The 24,796-nt window shown below is 62.1% G+C and overlaps 1 protein-coding gene across 4 annotated transcripts; it reads left to right on the plus strand.

Moving 5' to 3' along the window:
• Positions 1-2,151: 2,151 nt before the first annotated feature.
• Positions 2,152-24,362, plus strand: FZR1 (fizzy and cell division cycle 20 related 1). 4 transcript variants are annotated; one of them, XM_027586898.2, is made up of 14 exons: positions 2,152-2,365; positions 14,664-14,786; positions 16,161-16,230; positions 16,329-16,392; positions 16,471-16,598; positions 17,049-17,131; positions 17,520-17,703; positions 18,401-18,466; positions 18,926-19,028; positions 19,120-19,304; positions 19,440-19,673; positions 19,975-20,079; positions 20,602-20,703; positions 21,095-24,362. In XM_027586898.2, the coding sequence occupies exons 2-14, from the start codon at positions 14,731-14,733 to the stop codon at positions 21,134-21,136; spliced, it is 1,422 nt and encodes a 473-aa protein (XP_027442699.1). In that variant the 5' UTR covers positions 2,152-2,365; positions 14,664-14,730; the 3' UTR covers positions 21,137-24,362. The 4 variants fall into 4 exon arrangements, with proteins under 4 accessions (XP_027442699.1, XP_027442695.1, XP_027442697.1 ...); XM_027586894.2 differs by having other exon boundaries at positions 2,153-2,365; positions 16,105-16,230; XM_027586896.2 differs by having other exon boundaries at positions 2,155-2,365; positions 16,105-16,230; positions 20,602-20,694.
• Positions 24,363-24,796: the final 434 nt, after the last annotated feature.

The following is a 24,796-nucleotide window of genomic DNA, read 5'->3' on the forward strand; positions in this document are numbered from 1 at the left end:
GAGGGAACACAAGCAGGGGGAGTGGGAGAGGGAGAAGCAGGCTTCCCGCCGAGCAGGGAGCCAGATGCGGGGCTCGATCCCAGGACCCTGGGATCATGACCTGAGCGGAAGGCAGATGCTTAATGATTGAGCCACCCAGGCGCCCCTAATTTTTAAAATTTAATTTAAATAGAGGTGGAAAAAGATGATATTTGATTCAGTTATTGGAAACGTTTTAAGCATGCTTGGAAAACCTGCGGTACGTGAATCTACTTGTCCCACTGTCAATTTTATAAATTATAGAGATCAAGTATTTCCAATGAAAATTAGCCCCCATACAGAGATGGGCCGTAAGCAGATACACACTGGGTTTTAAGACATTAAGAGGAAAGGAACAGCAAATATCTCATTGATAATTGATTTTGATAAAACATTGAAATGTAAATATTTTTGACGTGTTAATTCAACAAATTAATTACAGTGGTTTCTTGGTATTTTATAAGTGTGGCTACAAGAAAATTTAAAATTACTTATGGTGGCTCGTGTTCTGTGTCTATCAGATGACACTGCTCTAGATCCTATGGTGCTTTCCGGAGCTCACTGAAATCAGATAAAGGTGCACTGCATAACATGTATCATTCCATGGTATATTCTTTTCCTTCAAACCTTTGCCCAAATGTCCCTGATCGACTGTGTTTGAGACTCTAATCCCTCACCCCATCTTTCCTTCTTTTATTACTCTCCATGCTTCAGCTCCAGGCAGACTGGATTTTTTTTTTTATGACCGTTTTTACTGAGATACAATTTACATACTCTAAAATCCACTCAAAGGGTATAATTCACTGGGTTTTAGTGTGTTCAGAGCTATGCAACCATCATGACATCAATTTTAGAACACTCCATCACCCCAGCAAGAAAGTGCCTAGCAGTCACTCCCTATGCCTTTTCCTCCCTCACCCCCAACCTCCCGGCAGCCACCAACTTACTCTCTGTCTTTACAGATTTGCCCGGACATTGTGGACATTTCAAATAAGCGGGGAAATACAGTACAACACAACGGCCTTTTGTGTCCGGCCTCTGTCACGGGGCATCGTGTTTGCCAGGTTCATCCACGCGGCAGAGCGTTCAGCGCATCACTCCTTTCTCCCGCCACGCGACATGCCACGACACGGATATACCGCCTTTTGTCCACCCAACCATCCGTTATAGACACCCGGGTTGTTCGTACTTTTTGGTTATTGTGAATAACTGTCTGAACATCCGTGTAAAAATGTTTATGAGGACACGACTTCAATTCTCCTGGGTAGATGGATATAGCGAGGAGAGGAATCGCTAGGTCTTCGGTAGTCCAGCGGGTAACTCTCCGAGGAGCTGCCCGGCCGTCCTCCACGGTGGCGGCCCCATTCTCCACCCCACCAGCAACGTAGGGGGGCTCAGTTGCTCCGCATCTTCGCCAGCACTTTCCTGGTTTCGCTTCCCGTTCTGTTCTTTTCTCGTAGCCGCCCTGGCAGGAGCGAAGTGGGAGCTCACTGGTTGTGACTTGCATTTCCCTGATGAGTAACGGTGGCGAGCGACTTTTCGTGAGCTTCTTGGCCAGTCATCTCTTTTCTTTTGGAAAATGTCTGTCTGGATCCTCTGCCCATTTAGGGGGTGGGGGGTGGGCAGAGACGATTAGGATTTGGGCCCTACTTCCAGGGCCTGGACGAGCCCTGCGTAGGAGCGCAGTAAATGCTGGCCGACTGAACGAATGCGCTGCCGCAGGCAGTGGGGTCGGCCCGGCCCAGACATGCACCTGTTGTCGAGCTTCTCTGCGCTTATCACGCAGTGCGCCTGCCCTCACGGGGCGTGGGTCTGTCTGCCCTTGAGTGCCCGGCCCTGCGACTGTCCCCTGAGAACCGCGTCCTAACTGAGCAGAGCCATTCCCGCAGATCCCACGCAACTGGGCTCCCCTGGGCCGGGGAGATCCGGCCGGCCTCGGTCGCCCATGGCAACGCGTGGCGCCGCGCTTCCTGTATTGATTCGAATCACCAGCTACGTCACGTCCTCCCGAGATGCCCGACGTGCGCCGGCGCAGTCGTGCAGGGTGGGCGGGTCGGGGCGCGGCCCCGGCGAGAGGCCCGGGCGCGAGGGGGCGTGGCGGGGCGTGGCGGCCGCACGCAGCGCGCCGGCGCGGGGGCGTGGCCGGGCGCGGGAGCGCGCGCGGCGGAGGAGGGCTCCGGGAGGCCGCGGAACAGCGACCGCCGCCATATTAAGGAGCACGGAGCCCGGGGTCCCGTTGGCGGCGGCCGCGGCAGGACCAGTGGAGCTGCGGCCGGCGGCGGCCGGCGCGGCGCGGCGCCGGGAGAGGCGGGGTCGGCGGAGCCAGCGGGCGACCGGAGCGAGCCAGGTGAGGCGGCCGGGGTGTGGGGACCCGCCCCCCGGGCCCGAGCCGCGACCCTCCCCCCCCCCCGAGCCGGGCAGGGCCCGACGGCGGCGCGGGCCTCCCCCGGGCCTCCCCCCACTCCGCCCCGACACCGAGCCAGCGGCCCCCACACTCGGGCCCTCCGGGAGCCGGCCAGCCCCCCGTGCCGAGCTAGGCCCGGGGTGACCTCCGCATCTCACTCCCGTCTTCACCCCCCAAACCCGGCCCTGCATGAGCGCCCCAGCCCGAGCCACCTGCAGCCCGAGCACTCCCCCCGCAGCTAGGTCCGAGGTCCGCTTATAAACGGGGCCGAGCTGTCCCCCAGAACGGCTCTTCCATCTCTGGCCTCTCGAACCCGCCTCTTCCAAATTGGGACCATCCCAGCTCAGGCCCTGCCCGGATCGAGACTGCCCCCCCCCCCCCCACGGCTGTCACGACACAGCCAGGCTCGAACCAGGCCCCCTTCCCCCGCTTTGTGGCCCCTGAAACAAGTAGAAGGAGGTGTGGAGACCTTGTCCGTGTGGGCGCCCCTCGGGGTTCCTGGCACCCAGAAGCACTTAGGTATTGCCATTTGAGTGCATCAGTGACCCCTTTGCTCCCAACCCCACTGCCATCTGCACCCCCAGCCTCCCAGCTTGACCCTTTCCAGCTGCCATCCAGCCCTGTGTCAAGCTCTCCATGTGGGCCCTGACCCCACCAAAATCTGAGACGACCTGTCCCTGCCCCGCTACCCTCCTATCCTGGACCATCCTGCCTTTTCCTGTAAGCACCCGCCCGACATCCGGGAGCCCCCAGGTGTGGAATGCTTCTTCCCGTCACAGCCATGTTCCCCCACTAAAAACTGCAGACCCCCACCCATTGGTCCTGCACTGTCTAGACCTGCCCCCAACCCAAAGCCGGAGACCCTCCGCTGCGCAGCTGTCTAGCCTAGACCTGTTTCATTTTTCCCTGTTCTTTCCCCCTGGAAATCCTCCGCTCATTCAGGGACCTGTCATGCTAGGAACTAGGCCCCCACCCCCACCCCACTCCAGTTCACAGAGTGATGACCTCATTGCCTCCCTCTGGCGAGGCTACACCGCGCACCCTCCATCCCTCCCCCCCCCAACTTCTTACTATACTTTAGATGGGGAGGATTTATCAAAAGAAAAACAATCCATCTCAACATGCACAGCTGTTCCCCTTACTCCAGATTGGGGACAGGTGAGAAGGTCTTTGAAATGAAGGAGGTTGGGTGGTCTCTCCTGGAGGGGGGAGGGGATTTGCACACTAGAGGCTGATGAGATCTCCTGGGGACAGCCCCCAGAGTGGTGCATTGTCCCCTAGAACACATCCTGGGCTGTTCTTGCAGAATTTCTCATGGGCCATTTTGGCCTTTGAGGTCATGGGCCCTTCTGTTTCAACAGAAACTACTAGACTGGCATGCCTTCTAAGCCCCAGAGTGCAAGCAGGTGTGCTGGCTGTTAAAGGCCACTTTCCAAGTGAACAAGGTTCCACTGCTCCAAGAGGGTTTTGTTGAGGATTGTGGGCTCTCCCCCTCTGAAAACCAGGCTTCTGGCCCTTGGACAGCTCTTGGTTCAAAGGACAGTTGCTTTGCTGGGTGGTGGGCAGTGTCCAGGGAGCTAGCTGTGCTGGCCATTTGGGCCCCGTGACTGTTTCCCCGGGGAAATCTCAGACACCCCACCCCCCCCCCCCCCGCCGTGGCCCAGCCGGTGGCAGTGGCTGTTTGGGGCTACGGGAGAAGTGCCTGGAAGCAAATGGGGAGGCGATGAGTCTTCAGAAGCCAGTCTGCCTCCATTCTCACACGAGGCCCTCTCAGCAGGAAATCTCCCAGTGCTGTTTGTTGGGGCCTCTGGCCTGGCGGATTTGGGGACCAGAGTGGGGTTGATCGTGGGGACCTTTTGCTTGGTAGCACTGAGCAGCAGGGTGAGGATCCCAAATGGTTCTGTTTGGAAGGCCGATCCTGGAGACTCATGTCAGGTGTCAGGATCGAGGGACTTGGTCTTTTAGGAACCAGCGAAATGGCACTACCGTTGTAATTCTCTTCGAGAGCAGAGGTTCTCCACTGGAGACATTGGTGCTGTCTGGGGGTGTCTGTGGTGATCACGACTGGGGGTGCTCCTGGCATCGAGTGGGTGGGGTCAGGGATGCTGCTGTCCCACCCCTCCGCCCAGTGCAAATATCAGCAGTGCCACGGGGGGGGACCTGGGACTGGAGTTCAGTCCAAGAGCCCTGTGAGGGCAGGGACTCTGCGCCCCGTAAGACTGGAGCTCAGGAACCCTGGCTTGAGTGAGTGCTAAAGGGTGGGGACAGCCAGAGGGTAGGGTACATTTGGCCCATTCTGGGAGTTGGCACAGGGAGCTGATGGCCTTCAGAGCTGGGGAGGGAATAGTAGGCCGCCCCTCTTCTGCCTAGCAGCTTCCCGCCGTCCAGTTTCTGATCCATCACAGGCCCCAGCAGCCTCCCCCTTGTCAGGTCCACTCGTTACTGCTCTGGCCACCTCTCACTCCACCTGCCCAAGATTTGGTGCATGCGGAGTGGCTGCAGGCGGTGGGCAGTTGGAGCCAGGCGCATCCTGCAGCTCCTTCCTTCTGTCCGGCACTGCGACTCGCACACAATCAGAGCTCCTTCTCGTGTGGCATTGACGTTCTGGACAGGGGACATTCGTGCCCCCAACCGCCATGCATCCTTGTGTCCTTGGCAAGTGACTGCTTTCTCCTACTGTGGCTTCCTTGCCTGAGATTGGGACAGGAGCACACGGCTCGGCCCCGCAGCCTCGAGTGGCTTAGTCCTCGACCCCCGAAACTGGACTGTGGACTCCACTCTCTTCCTGGCTTCCTGCACCTTCCGTCAGCGAGCAGCCTCCTTCCCTGGCTCTCCTTTTCGTTATTTGCTGAATTTTTGTTTTTAACAGATCTATTCAGATAGAATTCCCATGCCATGTGATTTAGTGATTTAAAGTACACAGTTCAGTGGTTTCCAGCTTTTGCATCTATTACCTTAACTCCAGAACATTCTCGTCCAAACAAACCTCCTCCCCTTTACCCATCAGTCCTCTGCCCTCCCCAGCCCCGGCAACCACTGCCCCATTTTCTGTCAGGATGAGCCTGTTCTGGACGTGTCACCCACGTGGACTCACACCCCGTGTGCCTTCTGTGTCTCGTTCTCTCCCTGAGAGTCGTGGGCTCGGGGTCCGTCCCTGGGGCCACGCGTGTGGGCACCTGGCCCATCCGAGGCCGAGGGATGTGCCTGCGTGTTGGGTGGACACTTGGACTGTGTCCACCTTTTGCCTGTTGGGACTAGAGCCACTGCAAACAGTGGTGTGCGGGTTCCTGTGTGGTGACCCTTGTTTTTGATCTGAACTCAGATGCGTCTCTGCTATCTGCACACTTTCTTGGCGGGCACACTTCACTTCCTGTCCTCGTTTGCTGCTGCGGCCCGAGGCTGGCTCCAGAACTCCAGGCCCACGGGGCCAGTGCCAGTCGTCATCTGGGTGTCCTGCAGGCACCTGGCTTGAGGTAGCCCAGAAGAGGTCACTCTTTCCGTGAACCTTTCCCGCGCCCGGCCTCTCATGGGGCCCCTCCTCTCTGGACCAGCCCGCTGTGCTGGGCAGGCATGGGCCTGCTCCCCGGTGCTCTGCCCGGTCTGCGCGTGATGCCACCTCCAGTGCACAGAGGCACAGCTCCTGCCACTCCCCGCTCCCTGTCCTGTCCCACCCCCCTGCCACTAGCCCTAGGACACCGCCCGGGAGACTGCTCTTCTGGCTTTACTTTTCCCTCTTCCTGCCCCCAGCACGGCCTCACCCAGCCTCCCTGAACCTCTGCGCAGTTCTCTAGGGCAGCAACCGCTCCTTCCAGATCCCCATGCCTTTTTGCACATGCTCTGTCCAGAGAAAGGAACCACCGGTTTGTGCGGGATGTGTCAGGCTGTATTTGCACAGTGCCCTACAATAAGGAGGAGTAAGCAGAGGCGGGCTGGGTTGAAGGTGGCATCGAGGGAGGATGAGGGAGCAAGGGCAGGGGCAGACTGCTGCTTGGAGCTTGTCTGGCTACACTTACGGAAAGCTGAACAGTAAGAGAAAGGTTAGCGCTGGTCTCTTGAGCCTGAGGGAAACCACTCTCCCCCCTGAGGATTCCTGTAAACCAGGGGTTCTCCACTGGGGGCAATGTCTGGGGATATTTGTGGTTGTCACAGTGGGGGTGTTCTGGCATGGAGTGGGTGGGGGCCAGGGATGCTGTTCAGCCCCCTGCCATGCCCGTGACGGTCCCCCACAGAGAATGACGTGGTCCCACTGTCACCAGTGCCGGCAGATGGGGTTGCGTGTCCTTGCCCTAAATGTACTAGGTTTTAGGGTTTTCCTTCTGCCCCTACCTGGGACCCAGAGGTGGGATCCATGGCGAGACATACTGAGGAAGCACTTTCTGATGCTCAGGGCTGCCTGTGAGGGGGTGAGCCCCCTGTCCCTGCAGGTGTGTAAGCAGATGCCATTGTGAGGGGGCTCACTCCGAACCCCTTTAAGGCCCGTCCAGCCTTGAGATCTGGCTCTCTGACATAAACCACAGCTGTAAACATGTACGTGAGCATAAATCGTTTGGGTGCTGTTGCCAAGTCATCCTTCCTTTGTGTAGGGGTTTGCGTGCTCGACCCTAATGGCCTCGTGGGCTGGGTGTCTCACCCCGTCACACTTAGAATGGGTGTCTTGCAGCGCTGAGGGGTAGGAGGCGAGCGGCTTCACCTTGCGCGCGTTTCTGGGGCTTTGTGCAGCAGTGCCTGCCTGGGGAGCCACAGTGTCTCTCGAGCCGTTGTCACAGGCTAGAAAGTGAGAGCCTTTGGTCCAGAAAGCCATGTCCTCTAGACTGCCAGCCCGGGGCAGGGGCAGGACGCCTTGATGAGCCCCAGGGCCTGTCTGCACAGAGCGAGTGCAGGGAGTCAGCCTTAGCTGAGTGACTGCATGCATGCTGGAACGTGCTCCTTGGGGGCCCCCACCTCCGGGCCTCCCCAGAACTAAGTTGACCCTCATGCTGATTCACATCGGCCGTCTCCCTGTCCTGTGTCAGGCGCGGTCCTTTTTGATTGCAGCTCTTTTGGGCCTTGTCTTTTGCTGTAGGGAGAGGCAACGGACCACTAGCTCGTCGGGTTCCCTCGCTGGGTGGGGCCTCCCTGTTCAGAAGTCCCTTTCGGAGCCCAGGAGCCTAAGTTCTAGTCGATGTCTGGAGACCACGGCCAGGCCTCCCACCACCAGCCCCACGTCTTTTACTGACTGCAGCCTTCCCTCCTCTGGGGGGGGAGGTGCGCGCTGCAGTGAGGGAGGAGAAGGGGCCCCACCTGGCCACCCAGCCTCCCGCTGTGGCCGGCAGGGCACCTCCCCTGCCACACAGCCCACACACGCTGCGGATGGAGGAGCAGGAAGCAGGCCCATCTGGAGGCTGTTGTGCACCTGTCCCTGAGCCCGGGGGATCAGCCACCACTTCCTAGCATCTCCTTTGGGTCAGGCCCTCTGCTAGCTGCTTCACAGAAGTCCCGCCCACTTTTGTAGCAACGTAGGTGGCGTTCTCCCGTTAACCCAGGTCAGAGAGAAGTTGCTTGCCCAGAGCTACTGGGCCAGTAGGAATGGAGGCTGGGACTCAAAGCCAGGTGTGTCCTTCTCTGGAGCCAGCCCCGCACCCCCCCCCCCTCGTTCTCTGACAGACCTCTCTAGGACTGCATGGTGATTGGGTTGACTGTGGTGGTGGGGGAAGGAGCTGTGAGGGCTGGTTCCAAGCCTGCCTGAGCTGAGGCAGAAGCAGCAAAGCCAGAGGCTCCCACGTGAGTGGGACATTGGACAACTCCCCCTTCTTCTAGTTGGGTCTTTCTCATGTGGTACTTCCCCAGCCTTTTAGAGAAAGGCTGAGAAGAATACGACCAACCGCTGGGCGCCCGGCAGGATGCTGTCGTCTTCCCAGGAGGAAAGGGCTGCTAGTCAGGTAGTCTGGGAGCGCCAGGAGCTATCCTGGGGTCTCCTGCAGCCTCCGCCTATGGATCTCTCCCACGGGTGCATGCGTCTCTGCAGACTTCAGGGGCCCCGTGAAGGGCTGTGCCCCTTGGTGACAGTTCCCAGGGAGCCCCCAGCCATTTACCAGCATAGTCCTAATTGGTGGATGGTTCCTGCGAGAACCAGCCAGCAGATACTCACACGTGATGTGACGCCCCACTCCAGAGCAGGCCTTCGCTCCGATGCTGGGCCTGGGGACCCTCCCACCTGGGGGAGCGTCATGATCTGAGCAGCCGTGGGCCGGAGGGTGAGCGTGGGCACTGGGGCTGCATTTCCTGGGGAGGATCCCAGCAGGTTCCTCGTTTGTGAAAGGGAGGTAGCATCGCACCTGGGGGCAAAGTTAAGTACAAGACCTGGAGCTACACTGGTCCGCTGCTGTCATTGTCCCATGGGGCCAGGAGCAGTATCCTGCTCACCTGGGACCCTGGGCCCACACGGGATGGGAGCAGGTGCCACCTGACCTCTACCTGTTAGCGGGTATGGCTTCCCCCACAGAAGCTGGAGTTACCCTCACTCAGGACAGTTTTGCTGGGGGACGCTGGGCGGTGCCAAGGACATCTGTGGTCGTCACAATGGGGAGACCCTCCCGTGTAAATCATTTCGTAGGTAGCCACATCCAGACCGGCATTGCCCTCAAAACACCGAGTCACGAAAGCCCTGTTGTGGGGGATGTCTCATTCCTTTGGCTTTTGCTGAAGAGCCTTACAACATCTAAACCAGGAGGGACCGGTTTTTCTAGATGAGCAGGACCTTGAAGGACTTTAAATTTGGTGAGCACTTCTGGAAGCAGAGTGCTCCGTCTTGGGGGCCCCGGGGCCCAGCATGAACTTGGGAGGAGATGTGGGTGCACTGGGCTGCCCCCAGGCCTGGAGGGGAGACTGTTGCATCTCCATGCCACCGCCCTTGCTGTGCCCCCTGCGGCCGCCCCCCACTCCAGGAGGCTGGGAGACATTTGGAGGTGCTGCGTGCTGTGTCCTCGGTCCTTGCTCACACCAGGCCCAGCCCACGTGTTTCATCGTCTCCCTCATCTGCTAGCCTTCCTGGCCTGGTCCCAGAGTGTCTCTGTCCTTCAGCACTGTGAACATTCTGGCCGGACCACTCTCTGCAGGGGTGGGGGAAGATGCTGAGCAGCAGCCCCGGCCCCCACCCCTCAATGCCAGGAGCACCCCAGTCGTGACAACCACACAAGTCCCCAGACACCGCCCCATGTCCCCTGGGGGGCAGGATGGCCCCCAGCGAGAACCACTGGGTCCTACCTAGAGTGGGCCGTCTCTGCTGAGTGCTCGGTGGGTGGAAACCATGTGAGCAGCACACCCAGGGCTGGTTGGGTGAGGCCAGGGGCTAGTGGGGAGCTGCAGAGAAGGCTGGGCCCCGCTCCCTGACTGCTGGTGGGGATCGGCTTGCTCTCAGAGAGCTCTGGGCCCAGGGTGAGTGAGGAGCGAAGCACGGCCAGTGCACGGGAGGGCAGCCCTGGGTGCTTGGGCGACCCCTGACCCGTGCAGACCCTAGCTTTCGCTGTGAGGGAACCTCACTGTTGTCCTGTGAGGTGACGGGGGTGCTGCCTGTCTCCCAGAAGAGCGGGCTTGGAGGTTGGAAGCTTGTCTGAGACGGTGGGCTGAGGTGGGTCTCTTGGCTCTTCATCCTGGGGGCCACGTTGGGGGGAAGAGGAGACCCCCTTCTTAAGGGTTGGCTGGGTGGGTGGGCAAGTCCCCCAGGGACAGTACCCAGTGGAGGGGACAGTGGCAGCGAGTGGCCAAGGGCTCTGGCCCCCGTTCACCTGACTTGGACACCAGCCTCCCTGGTCAGCTGGGTGAGCTCGGGGCGCTCGCTGCTGCCTTCCCGGCTCTGTCTCGGCCTGTGGACGGTCCGTGCCCCAGACTGCTCGCTAACGGAAGAGTCGGCACAGGCTCTCAGATATTTTATTAGGAAGTTCTCAAGTGTGCGGTGAAGGCGACCGAATGTTGGGTGCCCTGCCAGCTGTGCTCCAGCCCTGGGCCGGGGCCTCAGAGCCCCAGAAGTGCACACGGACGCGCCCAGGGAAGCAAGGCTCCTTGCTGTCCTGTCCCGCACCCTCAGTTCCTCTCCCCTGAGCTGACCTGTGCTCCTGGGTTCTTCCCCCGCCCTCCGGAAGTAGCTTGTTGGCCCGGAGCTGCGCTCACGTGCGTGGGGCTCGCTGACCCCCCCCACCCCCCCCGCTGCCCTGTGCCCTGGTGGGGACAGGAGCCTCACGCCACCGCGTCAGCCCTCGCCTCCTGTTCCCACACGCAGCCTGCAGACCGCGTCCTTGCCCACATGGTATCGCACACAACTATTACGGGCGGATTCTTGGAAGTAGAGATACCGCATCAGAAAGGATGTGCGTTTTAAATTTGGAAAGCAACTGCCAAATTGCCTTCCTTGGAAGTCGGGTCTCAGCTCCTGCCAAGGAGCGCGCGTGCCTGCCTTCTGCATTGGCATGGGCGGCCGGGCTGTGTCAGCTGCCTGGAAGCTCGGGGCTGGGGACCTGCCACCTTCCGGCTGCCGGCCACGGTGCGCGTTGCTCTCAGGAGCGCCATGCACACACCCTTCACCGCTTCGGTATCTCCCAAGGCTGGCAGGTATTTTTCCCGCTTGTGTCGTCTTTTTAAATAAAACCGTTTGTGGCTTGTCTTGTCTTGTGGACGCTTTTCGTTTCTCCTGGGCCTTGCCGTCCATGTGACAGATCAGCCCTGCCGGCCTCACAGGGAGTCACCTGGGGACACAAGCATGGTGGCCTGGCTCTGTGAATGGGGGGCTCTGTTTTCCACTGGAAGCGAACTCACCTGGGTTGAGAGGTTTAGGCCCCCGTAGCCCACAGTATGACCATTCCCGGTGCTGAAACCCCTTGTTCCCCACCCCCCCAGCAGAGCCCCACCAGCCCTGAGCAGCCCTACTGGGGGAGAGCAGGGGAGGGGCATCCACTGAGCATATGGACTGAGCATGGCCTTCACCTGACTCCCCTCAGGGTTCAGTGCCTGGTGGGTGGCGGACAAGGCTCCAGCCAGGGCCGGCCAGGGTTGACTCCACACACGGTTGGCAGAGGGACGTTAGTGGTTCTCTGGCCCTTGTTTCCTTGTCTGCAAGGTGGAGGGGGCAGCTGACTGGCCCAACTCTGGCAGAGTACCCACTGATGGTAGAACTGACCAGAACGAAGCCATATGTCCCTTCTTCTTCCCTGCCAAAAATCCCACTGGGGATTCTCGGTCCTCGAAGTGGACGCTGGCCTCCTGGAGCTCAGCCCCGGTTTGCATGGGGCCCAGGCTCACCCTTGGGAAACACCGTGTCTTCTGAACGGGCATTTCCAGCCTGGACAGAAACTCATGGCCGTGCCGCCCCAGGCGTGGTCCCTGTGGTGAGGATACACATTGGGGTTTGTCCTGGGGCAGGCCAGTAGGTGGACTTGGAACTGGACAGGAAGGAGAGGCTGGGGAAGGAGCCTCACCCCCAGAGAAGTGAGGGAGGCTTGAGGGTCACAGCCACCCCCTACTTCTGGACTCCACTCTGTGACAAATGGGCTGAACCGGTCTGGGGACCTCTGCCGGGGCACACAGGGTACATGCAAGGTGGGGGGTGATGGCCAAGAACGGGGTTGCTGCTCCCACATCTGCTCCCCAGATGGAGGGCCTCAACCCCACTTCACTCACAAAGCAGGAGGCCCGCTGTGTGGTCCCGTGGGGACAACGGGGCTGGGGGAGCTCAGAAGAACCCCAGGCCCAGTGGAGGGAGGCCCCTGGGGGCAGGTGGGCACGGATCTCAGGCCTGTGGGCAAGAGCCCCTGTCCGTGCCCCCATGTGACCCTGAGGTGTTGCTGCCCCTGGCTCAGCCGTCATGTGTTTATGTGCATGTGAGGCCACGCACTGGTAGCGCCCACTAATGTGGCGCGTGGTGTGGGACACAGTGGTGACTAGAGGCCGTGCTCATGTTCTTGTGAGCCTAATGCACCTGGCTTGGCTTTGGCCGAGTGTCCGGCTTTGGGCTGGACCACACCAGGCCAGCCCTCCATGTCCCCTCGTCGCAGGTGAGGGTCAGGAACTCGGCAGGCTCGGGCGCCTGGGTGGCTCAGATGGTTAAGCGTCTGCCTTTGGCTCAGGTCATGATCCCAGGGTCCTGGGATCAAGTCCCGCATCGGGCTCCCTGCTCCGCGGGAAGCCTGCTTCTCCCTCGGCCCCCCCCCCCCCCCCGGTCTCTCATGAATAAATAAATAAAATCTTAAAAAAAAAAAAAATCGGCAGGCTCACGCTGGTCCTTCAGCCACGTGCTGTACCTGGTCTCTCCACCGCAGGCCCGGGAACCCATCAGGCCATTTGGGGGTGTTGAAAGTAGGACTTAGGCGGGTTGGCCTGAATATCTCCTCGTGCCCACAGCTGGAGAGGTGTGAGTGGTGGTCCCCCAGGTCTGCTCCCTCCCAGGTGACACAAAGCCAGTACTTTCCTTGGGAGTCTTTGTTTGAAGAGTTTACTTATTTGAGAGAGAGCACAAGCAGAGGGAGAGGGTGGAAGGAGAGAGAGAAGCAGACTTCTCGCTGAGCAAGGAGCCCGCTGCGGGGCTCGATCTGGTGACCCCAGGATCGTGACCTGAGCCGAAGGCAGACGCTTAACTGAGCCACCCAGGCGTCCTCAGTGTCTTTGTTTGAAAGGGCAAACGTTCTCTCTGGTCTCCTCTCTGTCTCTGTGCCCGGGACCCCCTGGGGAGCCCCTACAAAGTAGGATCGCACGGGGTGTGTCCTGCGTCTGGCTTCTCACCGAGCGCGGTGTCTTCCAGGTGCATCCACGTTGGAGCAGGTGTCAGAATATCTTTTCTTTTTAAGGCTGAATCACATTTCAGCGTGCGTGGATGGACTGCGCACTGTGTTTATCCTTCATCTGTGGAGACACCTGGGAGTCTCTGGCTTTTCGGCTGTTACGAATAACACCAGTCAGGACACGAGAGCACTAGTCCCGGTGCGGGTCTGCCCTCCTTTCTCCAGGGCATGTACCTAGAAGTGGACTTCCTGGGTCACGTGGCTGTGCGTGCACGCGTGCGTGCGAGTGTGTGGCAAGGAGCTCACGGGGATGGGGCGGGGAGTCGGTGCTTCATGGGGACAGAGTCTCAGTTTGGGAGGATGAGAAAGTTCTGGAGCCGGATGCTTTGGGTGTTCGCAGAACAGTGTGAGTGGGCTTCATGCGGCTGAGCTGAGCTGTGCACTGAAAATGGTTACAACGCTACGGTTTCTGTTCCGTGTCTCTTACTGTAATTTTTTTTTTTTTTTAAGCCAAGCGTTGACTTCTCCGGGGTGCTACACTTCAGAATTCATAAACTTTTAATTTTTGGCCAGCTTTTGCTGTTCAGTTTGTTGATATTTTCCTGTCCCGGCCCCAGGTTCCAGCCCGAGTAGCAGAGGGACGGTGACTATGAGCGCGCGGGGGGTCTGGGGTGAGAGCAGGTGCGCCTTGGGAAGCTGCAGTCCTCTGAGCACGCCCTGTGCCGGGCTCTGTCCCCCGAATTCTTGCTTCAGCCTCCAGAGGCTCTGCGGTACCCCCAAGGGGAAGCACGGCTGCAGACGTTTCCCGTTGGTTTCTGCAAGTAACCACTGGCTGTGGGCCTGGTGTCAGCCCTGCGGTGAAGAGCATCATTCTCTCCGAGGTGGCCGCTCGCTCCCCTCGTGCCGGACAGTGCTCAGCCCTTTCTTGCTGCACGTGCTCCTCCTCGTAGAACATTCTTCTGCTGCCTCCCCTCTTCTCACTCTTAGAGAAGCCTTCTGAGCTGGGTAGAGCACAGTGGGGGGTGCTGTTGAACCCCACCCGCTTGCACACACGGGGCTGCAGGGTGAGGACTGTGGCCCCGTTCTTGCTCTAGGACGCAGGCTTCCCTGCTCGGAGGAACCCATGCTGGGACCACTTCAGCCCTTGTTCAGCCCCTTTCTCCAATCTCAGGGCTGGATGTGGTTTGGGGGGCAGTTTGTAGCCTCAGGATCTGAAGCAGGAAGGCAACGTGATGGGGTGCATGGGTTGGAGGGGTGGTCCCAGGGTGAGCCTCATGGCCCAGGAATAAATGAGAGACTTGCACTAACCAGGACAAAGGCCAGGGCTCCCCCTGGCCTCCCCGTCACATCCCGCTGTGGCTTCCCTCACCCTGGTTCCTGGGAGGGACGTCCTTGGTGGAGGGCCTGGCCATCACCATGGAGTTCCCTGTGGTCACCAGGCAGTGGAGGGGGCTGCTGCCTACTGGTGCTGACCTCTCCTGCCCTTCCTGCCCCAGGCTGACCTTGGCCGGCTGACGTTGGCCGGCGGGCTGGGCCTGCCCTGCGTCGCCATGGACCAGGACTATGAGCGGCGCCTCCTCCGGCAGATCGTTGTTCAGAACGAGAACACGATGCCCTGCGTGAGTACCTGGCACCCCACCCCCACTGGCACCGTCCTGGCTCCATGCGGGGGGCTGGGGTGGGGACTGCAGTGAGCCCCTGGGCTTCACCCTTCAGAGGATGGGGTGCAGGGCAGGAGAGAGGCACAGCTACATGCCAGGGAGTCCCCTCCTCAGGCTTTCTGTGTGCCTCCTGCTGCGGGAGCCCACATGGGCCGTCAGCTTCCAGACCCCTGTTCCCGTGGGGCCGCACTCAGGACTGAGGAGGGGGGCAGGGGAGGTGAGCTGCTCTCAGTTTCCAGAGAGGGAGGTGAAGGGCCCAATGTGTCCGAGCTGGGGTTCAGAGCCGTGGGGCTGGCCTCACCGGGCAGAGGTGTGATGGTGGCATGAGGTGGCCCGGTCCTTATCTGCTGGGAGCCAGCAGCGTTTGGGGGTGCCTCTTTCCTGTACGCCACCCCCTTCAGCCATGCTGCCTGTGTCACGGGCTCCTGACTGGTCACAGGCTGTGCTTGCTACTCTGCTCCACGCTCTCTGAGCTCTGCGCTGGGCAGTCAAGGCCTCCGCCCGTGGTGTCTCAGGGCCACACTCCTTCTGGGGGGCCCTTTGGGGGAGCCCCTCCTGCCTGCCCCCGCTCCTGGTGTGGCCGGCAGCCCTTGGTTTCAGAGCCACCACCCTGTGTCTGCCTTGTCTTCGTGTCCCCTTCTCTGTGCGTGTCGGCGTCTCTGACTCTTAGAAGGACACGGGGCGTGGATTTGGGGCCCGTCTCGCTCCAGCGTGGCCTCATCTTATCTGGAGGACACCTGCAGAGACTCTGTGTCTGAATGAGGTCACATCCCAGGCGCCTGGGGGTTAGAACTCCAACATGGCTTTTTGGAAGACACAAGTCAACCCACTGCAGATCCCTTATAGAAAAAGGGGCATTTCTGGGACAGTCGAGGGGGGTGGGCTGGTTGACCAGGAACCGTGCCCCCGCGTCCACTCCCCGGGTCTGGTGAGTGACTCGCAGTTGCGCGGGACTCTATCCTTGCCTGACGGAGATGGGGCTGAGGGGGTGGCAGCTCTCCGTGCACAGGGACCAGGGTCTTCGGTCTGTACTGTGCCTTCTGTTGCTCGCCAGTGTCCGGCCCCCCGGAGCAGGGAGGCCACACCGAGCACGTGGCCCACTCACCGTCTCACCTCTGCCACCCGGATTTCTAAACTTGATCCCCTGGGTCAGCGGCCAGAGACCGAGTGCAGGGAGGCAGGCCAGGCCTGGCCTCAGGGTCTGAGAGGCGACACTGGCCTCGGCCCTGCACACTGAGGGCTCCGCGGCACCAGCCCAGCCCCTCTGTCCTTGCAGGTGGCAGAGATGCGGCGAACCCTGACGCCCGCCAACTCTCCCGTGTCCTCCCCCAGCAAGCATGGAGACCGCTTCATCCCCTCCAGAGCTGGGGCCAACTGGAGCGTGAATTTCCACAGGATCAATGTGAGGGGCTGCCCAGAGGGCGGCGGGGCCGGGCCGGGGCTGGGGGGCCAGGAGCTAGCTCCAGCTGGCCCTGCCTCCTTTGCCCCCCTTTCCCACAGGAGAATGAGAAGTCTCCCAGCCAAAACCGGAAAGCCAAGGACGCCACCTCAGACAACGGCAAAGGTCAGGAGCCAGCCCCCGCCCCCCGCCGCGCCCCGGCCCCCTGCCCCTCCCTGGCCTCACGGAGCCCCCTGCCTGCAGACGGCCTGGCCTACTCCGCCTTGCTGAAGAACGAGCTGCTGGGAGCCGGCATCGAGAAGGTGCAGGACCCGCAGACAGAGGACCGCAGGCTGCAGCCTTCCACACCTGAGAAGAAGGGCCTGTTCACGGTGAGCCGCCCAGCTTGGCTCCCCACTTGCTCTCCCGCGCTCACCTGGGAGCCGCCCAACCCCACGCCCCGGACCAAGGCTTTGCTCTCCTGCTGCCACGAAGGCAGCGCTGGGCCAGGGGCCAAGTACACGGTCCTGAGCCTTGGGGCAGCCCCCGTGCAGTGTGGGAAGGAGCCTGGTTTGGGTCTCCCGAGAGATGGCTGAGGGGGCTGGTGGCTGTGGGGGGCAGCGGGGGGGCCGACACGGGTGAGTCACCGTCCAGACGACGCCTCAGGCCCGAGGCCTGGTTTGCTTCTCTGAATCCTCACCAGAGCTCATCCCGGGTTCGGTGCGCACCCTGCATTCCTGCCCGGCCTCCGGCAGCGCGGGGGCACCAGGGCTCCGGGCGGGAGGTCCCTGAGCTCGGGCTGAGGCTCCGCTCAGCGGGTGCCCCCCTCCCCCCGCCTCCAGTATTCCCTCAGCGCCAAGCGCTCCAGCCCTGACGACGGCAACGACGTGTCTCCCTACTCCTTGTCCCCAGTCAGCAACAAAAGGTGAGTCTGAGCCGGTGGGGGCTGGGACAGGGCAGGGCGGGCAGCCAGGGGGTGCTTGGGAGCCAAGATTGGTCCGAGAACTGTGCTCCCGGGGTGCGGGGCTGGCTCAGGGGGCCTCCCTGGGGACACACTGCAGGCTCAGTGGCCTTGGGCCCAGACAGGGGAGTCAGGGATGGCTCCCTAGAGGAGGTGCCGGGCAGAGGGCATTGTGTGGCTGTCCGAGCTCAGGGAGGTTGGTGGCCACTGAGTCACCCATACATGGCTTTGGGAATCACGTGGGTGACAAGGTGGGGCAGGATGAGCAGGAGACCCCAACGGGGGGAGCCTAGGGCTCCTAGGGCTGCAGAGGAGGAGAGGAGCTCACGAGCTGGGCTCTCCCTCCCTGCAGTCAGAAGCTACTGCGGTCGCCACGGAAACCTACCCGCAAGATCTCCAAGATCCCCTTCAAGGTCCTGGACGCACCAGAGCTGCAGGACGACTTCTACCTGAACCTAGTGGACTGGTCATCCCTCAACGTGCTTAGCGTGGGGCTGGGGACCTGCGTGTACCTGTGGAGCGCCTGCACCAGCCAGGTGACGCCCCGGAGCGAGTGTGCGCTGGGGGGTTGGGGGGAGCGGGCAGGACTGAGCCGGTCCCCAGGGTCCAGGGCAGCACCAGCCGCGTGCCCCCAGGGCCTACCTCTCCCTGCGGGGGGCCGCAACCTCCCCCATTCCTCCGTGTTAGCAGAAGAGGGATGGGGTCTAGGCCCAGCGCAGCCTGGGGACCGCCGTGAGGACCGTGTCCTTGGTGGTGGTCCTCACACCTGCCTTAGCAGTGAATCTCTTGGAGTAGCTGCTGGGGTCCGGGGTACTGCAGGGCAGGAACCCACTGCTGTTTGAGGTGGGCTGGTTGTTTTCGGGAATAAAATCAAATGCAGGTGCGTTCCAAAGGGGACTGAAGCTGCCTCAGAGAAGGGGCCACCCCTCAGCACATGGCAGCCTGTGGCCTCCTCCTGCAGGATGGTGCCCTGGTCACCCCCCCCCCCCAGGCTCTGTGCAGTCTGTCGTCCCCATGCTGTTGTGTACCCCCCCCGCCCCGCGTGCAGCCTCCTGAGCACCCTGGCACATTGCCCCAGGTCTCAGCACTGACACCAGTGCGCACGGGCCTGAGGTGTTCCCGAGCGCGTGAACTTGTGGTTGTGGGGCGGATGGAGGCATGAACAGATGGGGAGGGCCTCGGAGGCCCGCCGGGCAGCACGTGGCTCACACCGCCCGCTTCCCGTCTTCCCAGGTGACCCGGCTCTGTGACCTCTCGGTGGAAGGGGACTCGGTGACGTCTGTGGGCTGGTCTGAACGGGTCAGTACCCCCCAGCTGGGCAGGGCTGGCACGGGGGACATCTGACCTGGTCTCACTGGTGGGGGCCCTGCCCAGTGCTGAGGGGGCTTCAGACCCCAGCCTGGAGGTCACTCGTCTAAGCTGCGGGAGTGGCCTCGGCCCCCCTGCCTGTCCCCAGCCTGGGTTACGGTGATGGGGCTCCTCTCCAGACACCCTGGGCCAGACTTGGTCCCCTGCGGACTGGCCCCCGCCCAACGTGGGGAAGCACACAGATGTTCAGTGTGTCAGCTGGAATGTTTGTGTGACCCGTCTTCCCAGAGGGTTCCAAGATGGGGTATCCTCTTGGCCCAAAGGAACTCACAGAGAGGTGGCCCCAAGGCCCTGCAGCGAGGAGGGAGAGGAGAGCCAGGGTGGCCAGTCAGGGAGAGGGCCCTGCGCCTGCGCCTGATGCGCACTCCCTCCCTGTGTGATCGGTTCCAGGGCAACCTGGTGGCTGTGGGCACGCACAAGGGCTTTGTGCAGATCTGGGATGCGGCTGCGGGGAAGAAGCTGTCCATGCTGGAAGGCCACACGGCACGCGTCGGTGAGGAGCCACCCGGGCCCCGGGGGCAGGTGTGCTCTCTAAGGGGGGGTGGCCGGGACTCAGCCTCCCTTGCTCTCTGCCCGGCCTCCAGGGGCGCTGGCCTGGAACGCTGACCAGCTCTCATCTGGGAGCCGGGACCGCATGATCCTGCAGAGGGACATCCGGACCCCGCCCCTGCAGTCTGAGCGGCGGCTGCAGGGCCACCGGCAGGAGGTGTGTGGGCTCAAGTGGTCCACAGACCACCAGCTCCTCGCCTCGGGGGGCAACGACAACAAGGTAGGCGCCCCGGGGCCCCCGCCACCCCGGCCTCGGGCCGTCCCTCCCGCCGCAGGGCAAGGGCAGTGCGGGTGTTGTCCGGGGCGGGGGGCACTGTGAGGGGCTCGGGGAGCCTCACGGTCGCTGCCCCCGCAGCTGCTGGTCTGGAACCACTCAAGCCTGAGCCCTGTGCAGCAGTACACAGAGCATCTGGCGGCCGTGAAGGCCATCGCCTGGTCCCCACACCAGCACGGGCTGCTGGCGTCCGGTGGCGGCACGGCGGACCGCTGCATCCGCTTCTGGAACACGCTCACAGGGCAGCCGCTGCAGTGCATCGACACGGGCTCCCAGGTGTGCAACCTTGCCTGGTCCAAGCACGCCAACGAACTGGTGAGTGCGGGGCTGGGCAGGGCCTGCGGGGCCAGTGTGCGTGCCTACCGCTCCGTTGCTAGAAAGCCTTCAGGGTCCCTCGGTGAGGAGCTGGGGGCAGACAAGCCCGGCTGTTGCAGGCAGGAGGTGGTGGGAGCACCAGACAGGTTCGCAGGGAGCGAGGGCGGTCACCTGTGGCCTCCGTGCCTTGCCCAGCGAGCCCAAGATGGTTCCTGGGTGGGTGCAGCGGACCACTTGCGTCTGAGCCCCAGGGCCATGGAAGGGGGGCCTGAGTTCTGACAGCGCCCTCTCCACCCCCCAGGTGAGCACGCACGGCTATTCGCAGAACCAGATCTTGGTCTGGAAGTACCCGTCCCTGACCCAGGTGGCAAAGCTGACCGGGCACTCCTACAGGGTCTTGTACCTGGTGAGTCTGCCCCGCCCGGCGTCTAGAAGAACACCACTGTCCTTTGCCCCTGTGTGCAGCCCCTGCCTCCGTGTCCCCCTGCCCGGGCAGCCTCCAGGCCTGGACAGCAGGATGGGCTCCTGTCTGCACGGTCAGGTTGTCCCACAACCCGGAGTCTGCTCTCCCAAATCCCTGCCCTTCCCCCACTCTTCTGTGTGTTTTTGAACATGCACAGGAAGAAACCTCCGTAGATAACCCAGGTCTGAGCACTCGGCTGATCTCTGAACGTTTCACCAGACCGTGAAACGTTTTGTGCTTAAAACGTACTTATCATTTGTTCGATTTTGCAGAACAGACTATCTCTTCTTGCAGTGGGTGGGGGGCGGCCTTGTGTTTTTACCAGGGTGCTCTAACCGCGGCTCTGTTACGTGGCCTCGGTGGGGCCTGTCCCCTGCCCCTGGCTGCATTCCAGCAGCTCTGTCAGAGTAGGGCTGCCTGCAGGGCATAAGGCCAAGGAGGGGGTCTGTCTCCTCCCTTCCGCAGGCCATGTCCCCTGATGGAGAGGCCATAGTCACTGGTGCTGGGGACGAAACGCTGAGGTTCTGGAATGTCTTTAGCAAAACCCGTTCGACAAAGGTAAAGTGGGTCGGTATCAGAGCCAGATGTTCCCCCACGCGCGTCCCCTCAGCCTATCCTGGGGGCTCCCCTCCCCCAGTCACCCAACCGGCCCATTTATCCTGGTGGCTCTAGTCTCCCCGGGAGTCTCCTCTGGGACGCCCACGTCCCCTCTCTCTCTCTGCTCCCGCGTCGCCGCACAGCTCCAGCCCCGTGGCACAAGGCACTCAGAGCCTGGCTCCCCTCCACCCCTCGGGGTGCTGGGGAAGGTGCCCACAGGCTCCCCTGGCCCGAAGCCTCGCATGCCCTCCAGGCGGAAGTTCCTTCCCCGGCGCCCTGACGGCCTGACCGAGCGGCCCGCGGTTACCGGGAGGTCGCCCAGGGGCTGCAGGCTCAGCGGTCCCTCCTGTGTGCCCTGCAGGAGTCCGTGTCAGTCCTCAACCTCTTCACCAGGATCCGGTAAAGCCTCGGGCCTCACCGTCCGGGTCGGAAGAGTCCCACCTCTCATCGGCGTGCATGGACCCTCCCCTCCCCAGCACATGGTCCCTAGAGGAGACAGCCGGGGCGGGTGGGGAGTTGGGCCTGGAGAGACCCTGAAGATTCTCATTAAAGCCTGATTGCGAACCCTGGCAGCCGGTGTTTGGGGCGGGGACATGGCTGGGCCCCAGCAGGAGATGGGGCCCCAGCAGGGACCATCTGTCTGGCTGCTCTGCTCGGAGCACGATGGACGCCTCCTGGGACCCAGCCTGCTTCTGTCTGCGTCCGCCGCTGCATCGTCGGGGCTGCATGCTCTTCCCAGAAGCACGTGCTCACTGCCACCACCGCATCACCACTCACGCCTACGGGACAGACAGCTGGACGCCAGGCCGGTCAGATGGGGCTGGGCAGACGGCTGAGGTCAGCCCATGGATCAGAGGGACAGAGCCACCTGACAGGTTTCTCTGCGGCCAGTCCTGCCGCCCTTTCCCTGGCAGCCATGCCACTGACTTTCTCGGGGGCACGGCGCCACGTCAGGAGCGGGCCCCGGGCAGTGTCCAGGCCGAAGGAGGTCATCTTGAGATGGACTTGTTGTCTGAGGAAAATGAGACAGGCCCACTCGCTGTGTTGTGCTTACCCTGACCCTGCACTGTCCTTGTTACTAACGGGGGTCACGGCCCTGTTTTATCCCCAAGCAGGACTCGGGTGCTTGTGGCCTGCTGGGCAGCTGGTCAGGGTGACCCAAGGGCAGAATCGACCCTAAGGGCTGGGTCCTGTGGGCATCTGGCCCCTCCTCCCCGGCCCCTTCCCCTACCCCAGGCCGCCCCATTGGGTCCTGTCCATCCGTGACATTGCCGTGGGGCAGCCAAGGGAGGAGGCACCCGTAGGTCCCTCCAGAAACTTCCTGAGCTTCCCCCAACCCACTCTGCTCTGTCCCCAGCTGCACGTGAGCCCATCCCCTCCTGCTTCATCTCCAGACCCGGAGACGAAAAGGGAGGGAGGGAGGGAGGGCCTGCATGTGGCCAGGGGCCTGAGTAGGAGTCCTCCCCCTCCTGCTCCCCTCCTGGATCCCGGGGTGCTGATGGAGTGGACAGGGTGGGGCAGGCCTGGGCTGGGGGGCGTCCAGCAGAGCCCCTCCAGGTCCCAGTGGCCTTGTGTGTGCACGTGTATATACGTACTTGTGACTTTCTTTGGGTTTGTTTGTGTTCTTGTAGATTGGTCCCAGAAAAGTTTCAGGCTGGTGGGAAAGGAGCAATGGCTCACCCACTACCCATTTGGGGGGGGGGGGGGGCAGCGCTTACCGCTCCCGATCAGCTGAACCTGCCTGAGCCAGGGGGAGCGGTGGGAGCCCGCCTCCCCAGCCCCAGGCCCCGCATCTGCCTGCCGCGGGGACAGACGAGGGACAGTGTACATAGACGTGTGTATTTTGATTGGTCAAGTTATTTTTGTTTGAGTGTTTTTTTAAGAAAGCACTCCTGACTCGGCCACGTGCTCGCCTTGTGCAGCTGCCGGAGCCCAGGAGCTGGCTGTGCCTGTGGGACTGTGCCCCCCAGCCTGTCGGACCCACGCCTGGGAGTTGGGACAGCGAGGTGGGGGTCTGCGTGGGGCTAACTGCACGGACAGGGGACGGAGGGGCGCCTGGTGCAGAGCGAGCCTTGTTTCTTGTGAAATGCGTCGTCGTCATTAAACCAGCTGTGGGTTCATGCACTGCTAGGGCTGGCTGTCCATCTGTCTGGCCCCCAGCTGGGGTGTCTAGATGTCGCACACGGGGGCAGGCGGCTCGTCCTGGCTGAGCTGGTCGTGGAGAAGACTCGGGCAGTCTACAAGAGTTGCCAGTGACCCCGAGTTCAGGGTCCCCTGGGGCCGAGGACGGGGACGTGGCCAGTGCTTGTGGCGCAGCTGGGGTGCGGCTGCTGCGGGGAAGAGGACCCCCCCGGTTGCCATCTGGAAGGGGGACGGTGGGGCAAGAGTGGCAGTCTGTGCAGCAGGCTGGTCATGGCAGGGTGGGGGGGGCCGGGGGCGGAGGAGCAGATGAGGACGGGGGGGGGGCACAGCAGCTCTCAGGTGGGGCAGGCCCTGCTGCCACCTCCACCTGACAGGCGGGGAAACTGAGGCCAGTGGGTGACCTCGCTGGCCCAGCATCTCAGGGGAGGCTGGGGGGGGCAGGCAAGAGTTGTTTCTGTTGATCCTTGAATGTAGCTTTTGCGGGAAAGGGAAAGCGGTTTAGTAGTAGTGGGGCGTGCGGCACAGGCCAGGGGCAGGGGCCCGTGGGAGGCAGGGAGGCCGCAGGGGAGGACGTGGGGGGGGCGGCAGGAGCGGGGCCTGAGGACGCCGTGAGGACCATAGAAGAGGGGGATTTGGAGGTGATCAAGGGGAGCAGAGGGTCTTGGGGCCGGAGAGGAAAGCCAGCCCAGGCCAGAGGAGTGGTGACTCTAGCAGGACCCGGCAGGTCAGGGGGCCCCAGGGGTTCCTGAGAAGAGGGGTGAGCCCCCCTACAGCGAGCAGCTGCCCACGGCTGGCCAGCACCCAGGCTCTTCCCTGCAGGTGAGGAGCCCTGTCCGGGGCAGTGGGGACCAGAGACACCAGACGCCGCGCCTGCCCTCATGGGCCCCGTCTGTGGTGGACAGTGAGAAGCACGTGTGGCTGCGACAGGGGGCAGGAGGCCCTGGGGAAGGGCACCTTTGAATCCAGAGATTGAGCTGTGTGATCAGGGGCCCGGAGAGCAGGGAGCAGGGGTGGCGCTGCGGACCGAGGGCTCAATCCCTGCGGAGGCTCTGGAGCCGCACAGGGGAGGGGACAGGGCAGGGGCTGCAGGGACCTGGGCTTCTACCCCGAGGCGGCGGGAGCCCTGGGTGTGCACCGAGAGGGAAGGGAGGAGACTGCCGTGAGACCCAGCAGCAGGGCCGGGCACAGAGCCAGAAGGAGGCGCGGCCCAGGCAGCCAGGAGCAGGTGCAAGTGAGGGGCAGGCATATTTCCAGTTCTTGTTACGTTTTTCGTTACTGTGGTAAAATATGCATTGCCATTTACCATCTTAAAGGATGTAATTCAGTGATTTTTGGTACATTCGTGAGGTTGTGCTGCTGTCTCTAGCTCCAGAACATTCTGTAACCCCGTCCCCATCAGCTGTCACTCCCCCCACCACCCACGAGCCCCCTTCCCGTCCGTGGATGTGCCTGTTCTGGATGTTTCACATAAATGGACTCACACCCCGTGTGGCCTTCTGTGTCTGGTTCCCTCCCTGAGCGTCGTGGGCTCGGGGTCCGTCCCCGGGGCAGCGCGTGGGGGACCGTGGTCCGTGTGTCCTCAGCGCACTTGCGGGCTGTGGACCGAGCTGCTGTGCATGCATGCCTGCAGGTCTTGCTCTGAGTGTATCTCAGAAGCAGAAGAGGGACAGTGTTGGGGGTGAGGAGGGAGGGCTGGGAATGTGGGGGGTCCCAGCTGGCGCTCCTGGAAGGGTGCGCCGGACGGCACGGCCCAGAGAGCCCGTGGGGTGGTTCTGAGAGGCCCAGAGAGGAGGAGGTGGGAGCCCCAGGTCGGGCCCAGGGAGCCCGGGGCTCACGGCCACCGCCTCACTCGTGCCTCCCCCCGCCTGGCCCTGCCATCCTGCCGCCCTCTGCTGGGGGAGGGAGGGAGCTGTCTGGATGG

This window comes from Zalophus californianus, chromosome 1, assembly GCF_009762305.2.
Source record: "Zalophus californianus isolate mZalCal1 chromosome 1, mZalCal1.pri.v2, whole genome shotgun sequence".
NCBI lineage: Eukaryota > Metazoa > Chordata > Mammalia > Carnivora > Otariidae > Zalophus > Zalophus californianus.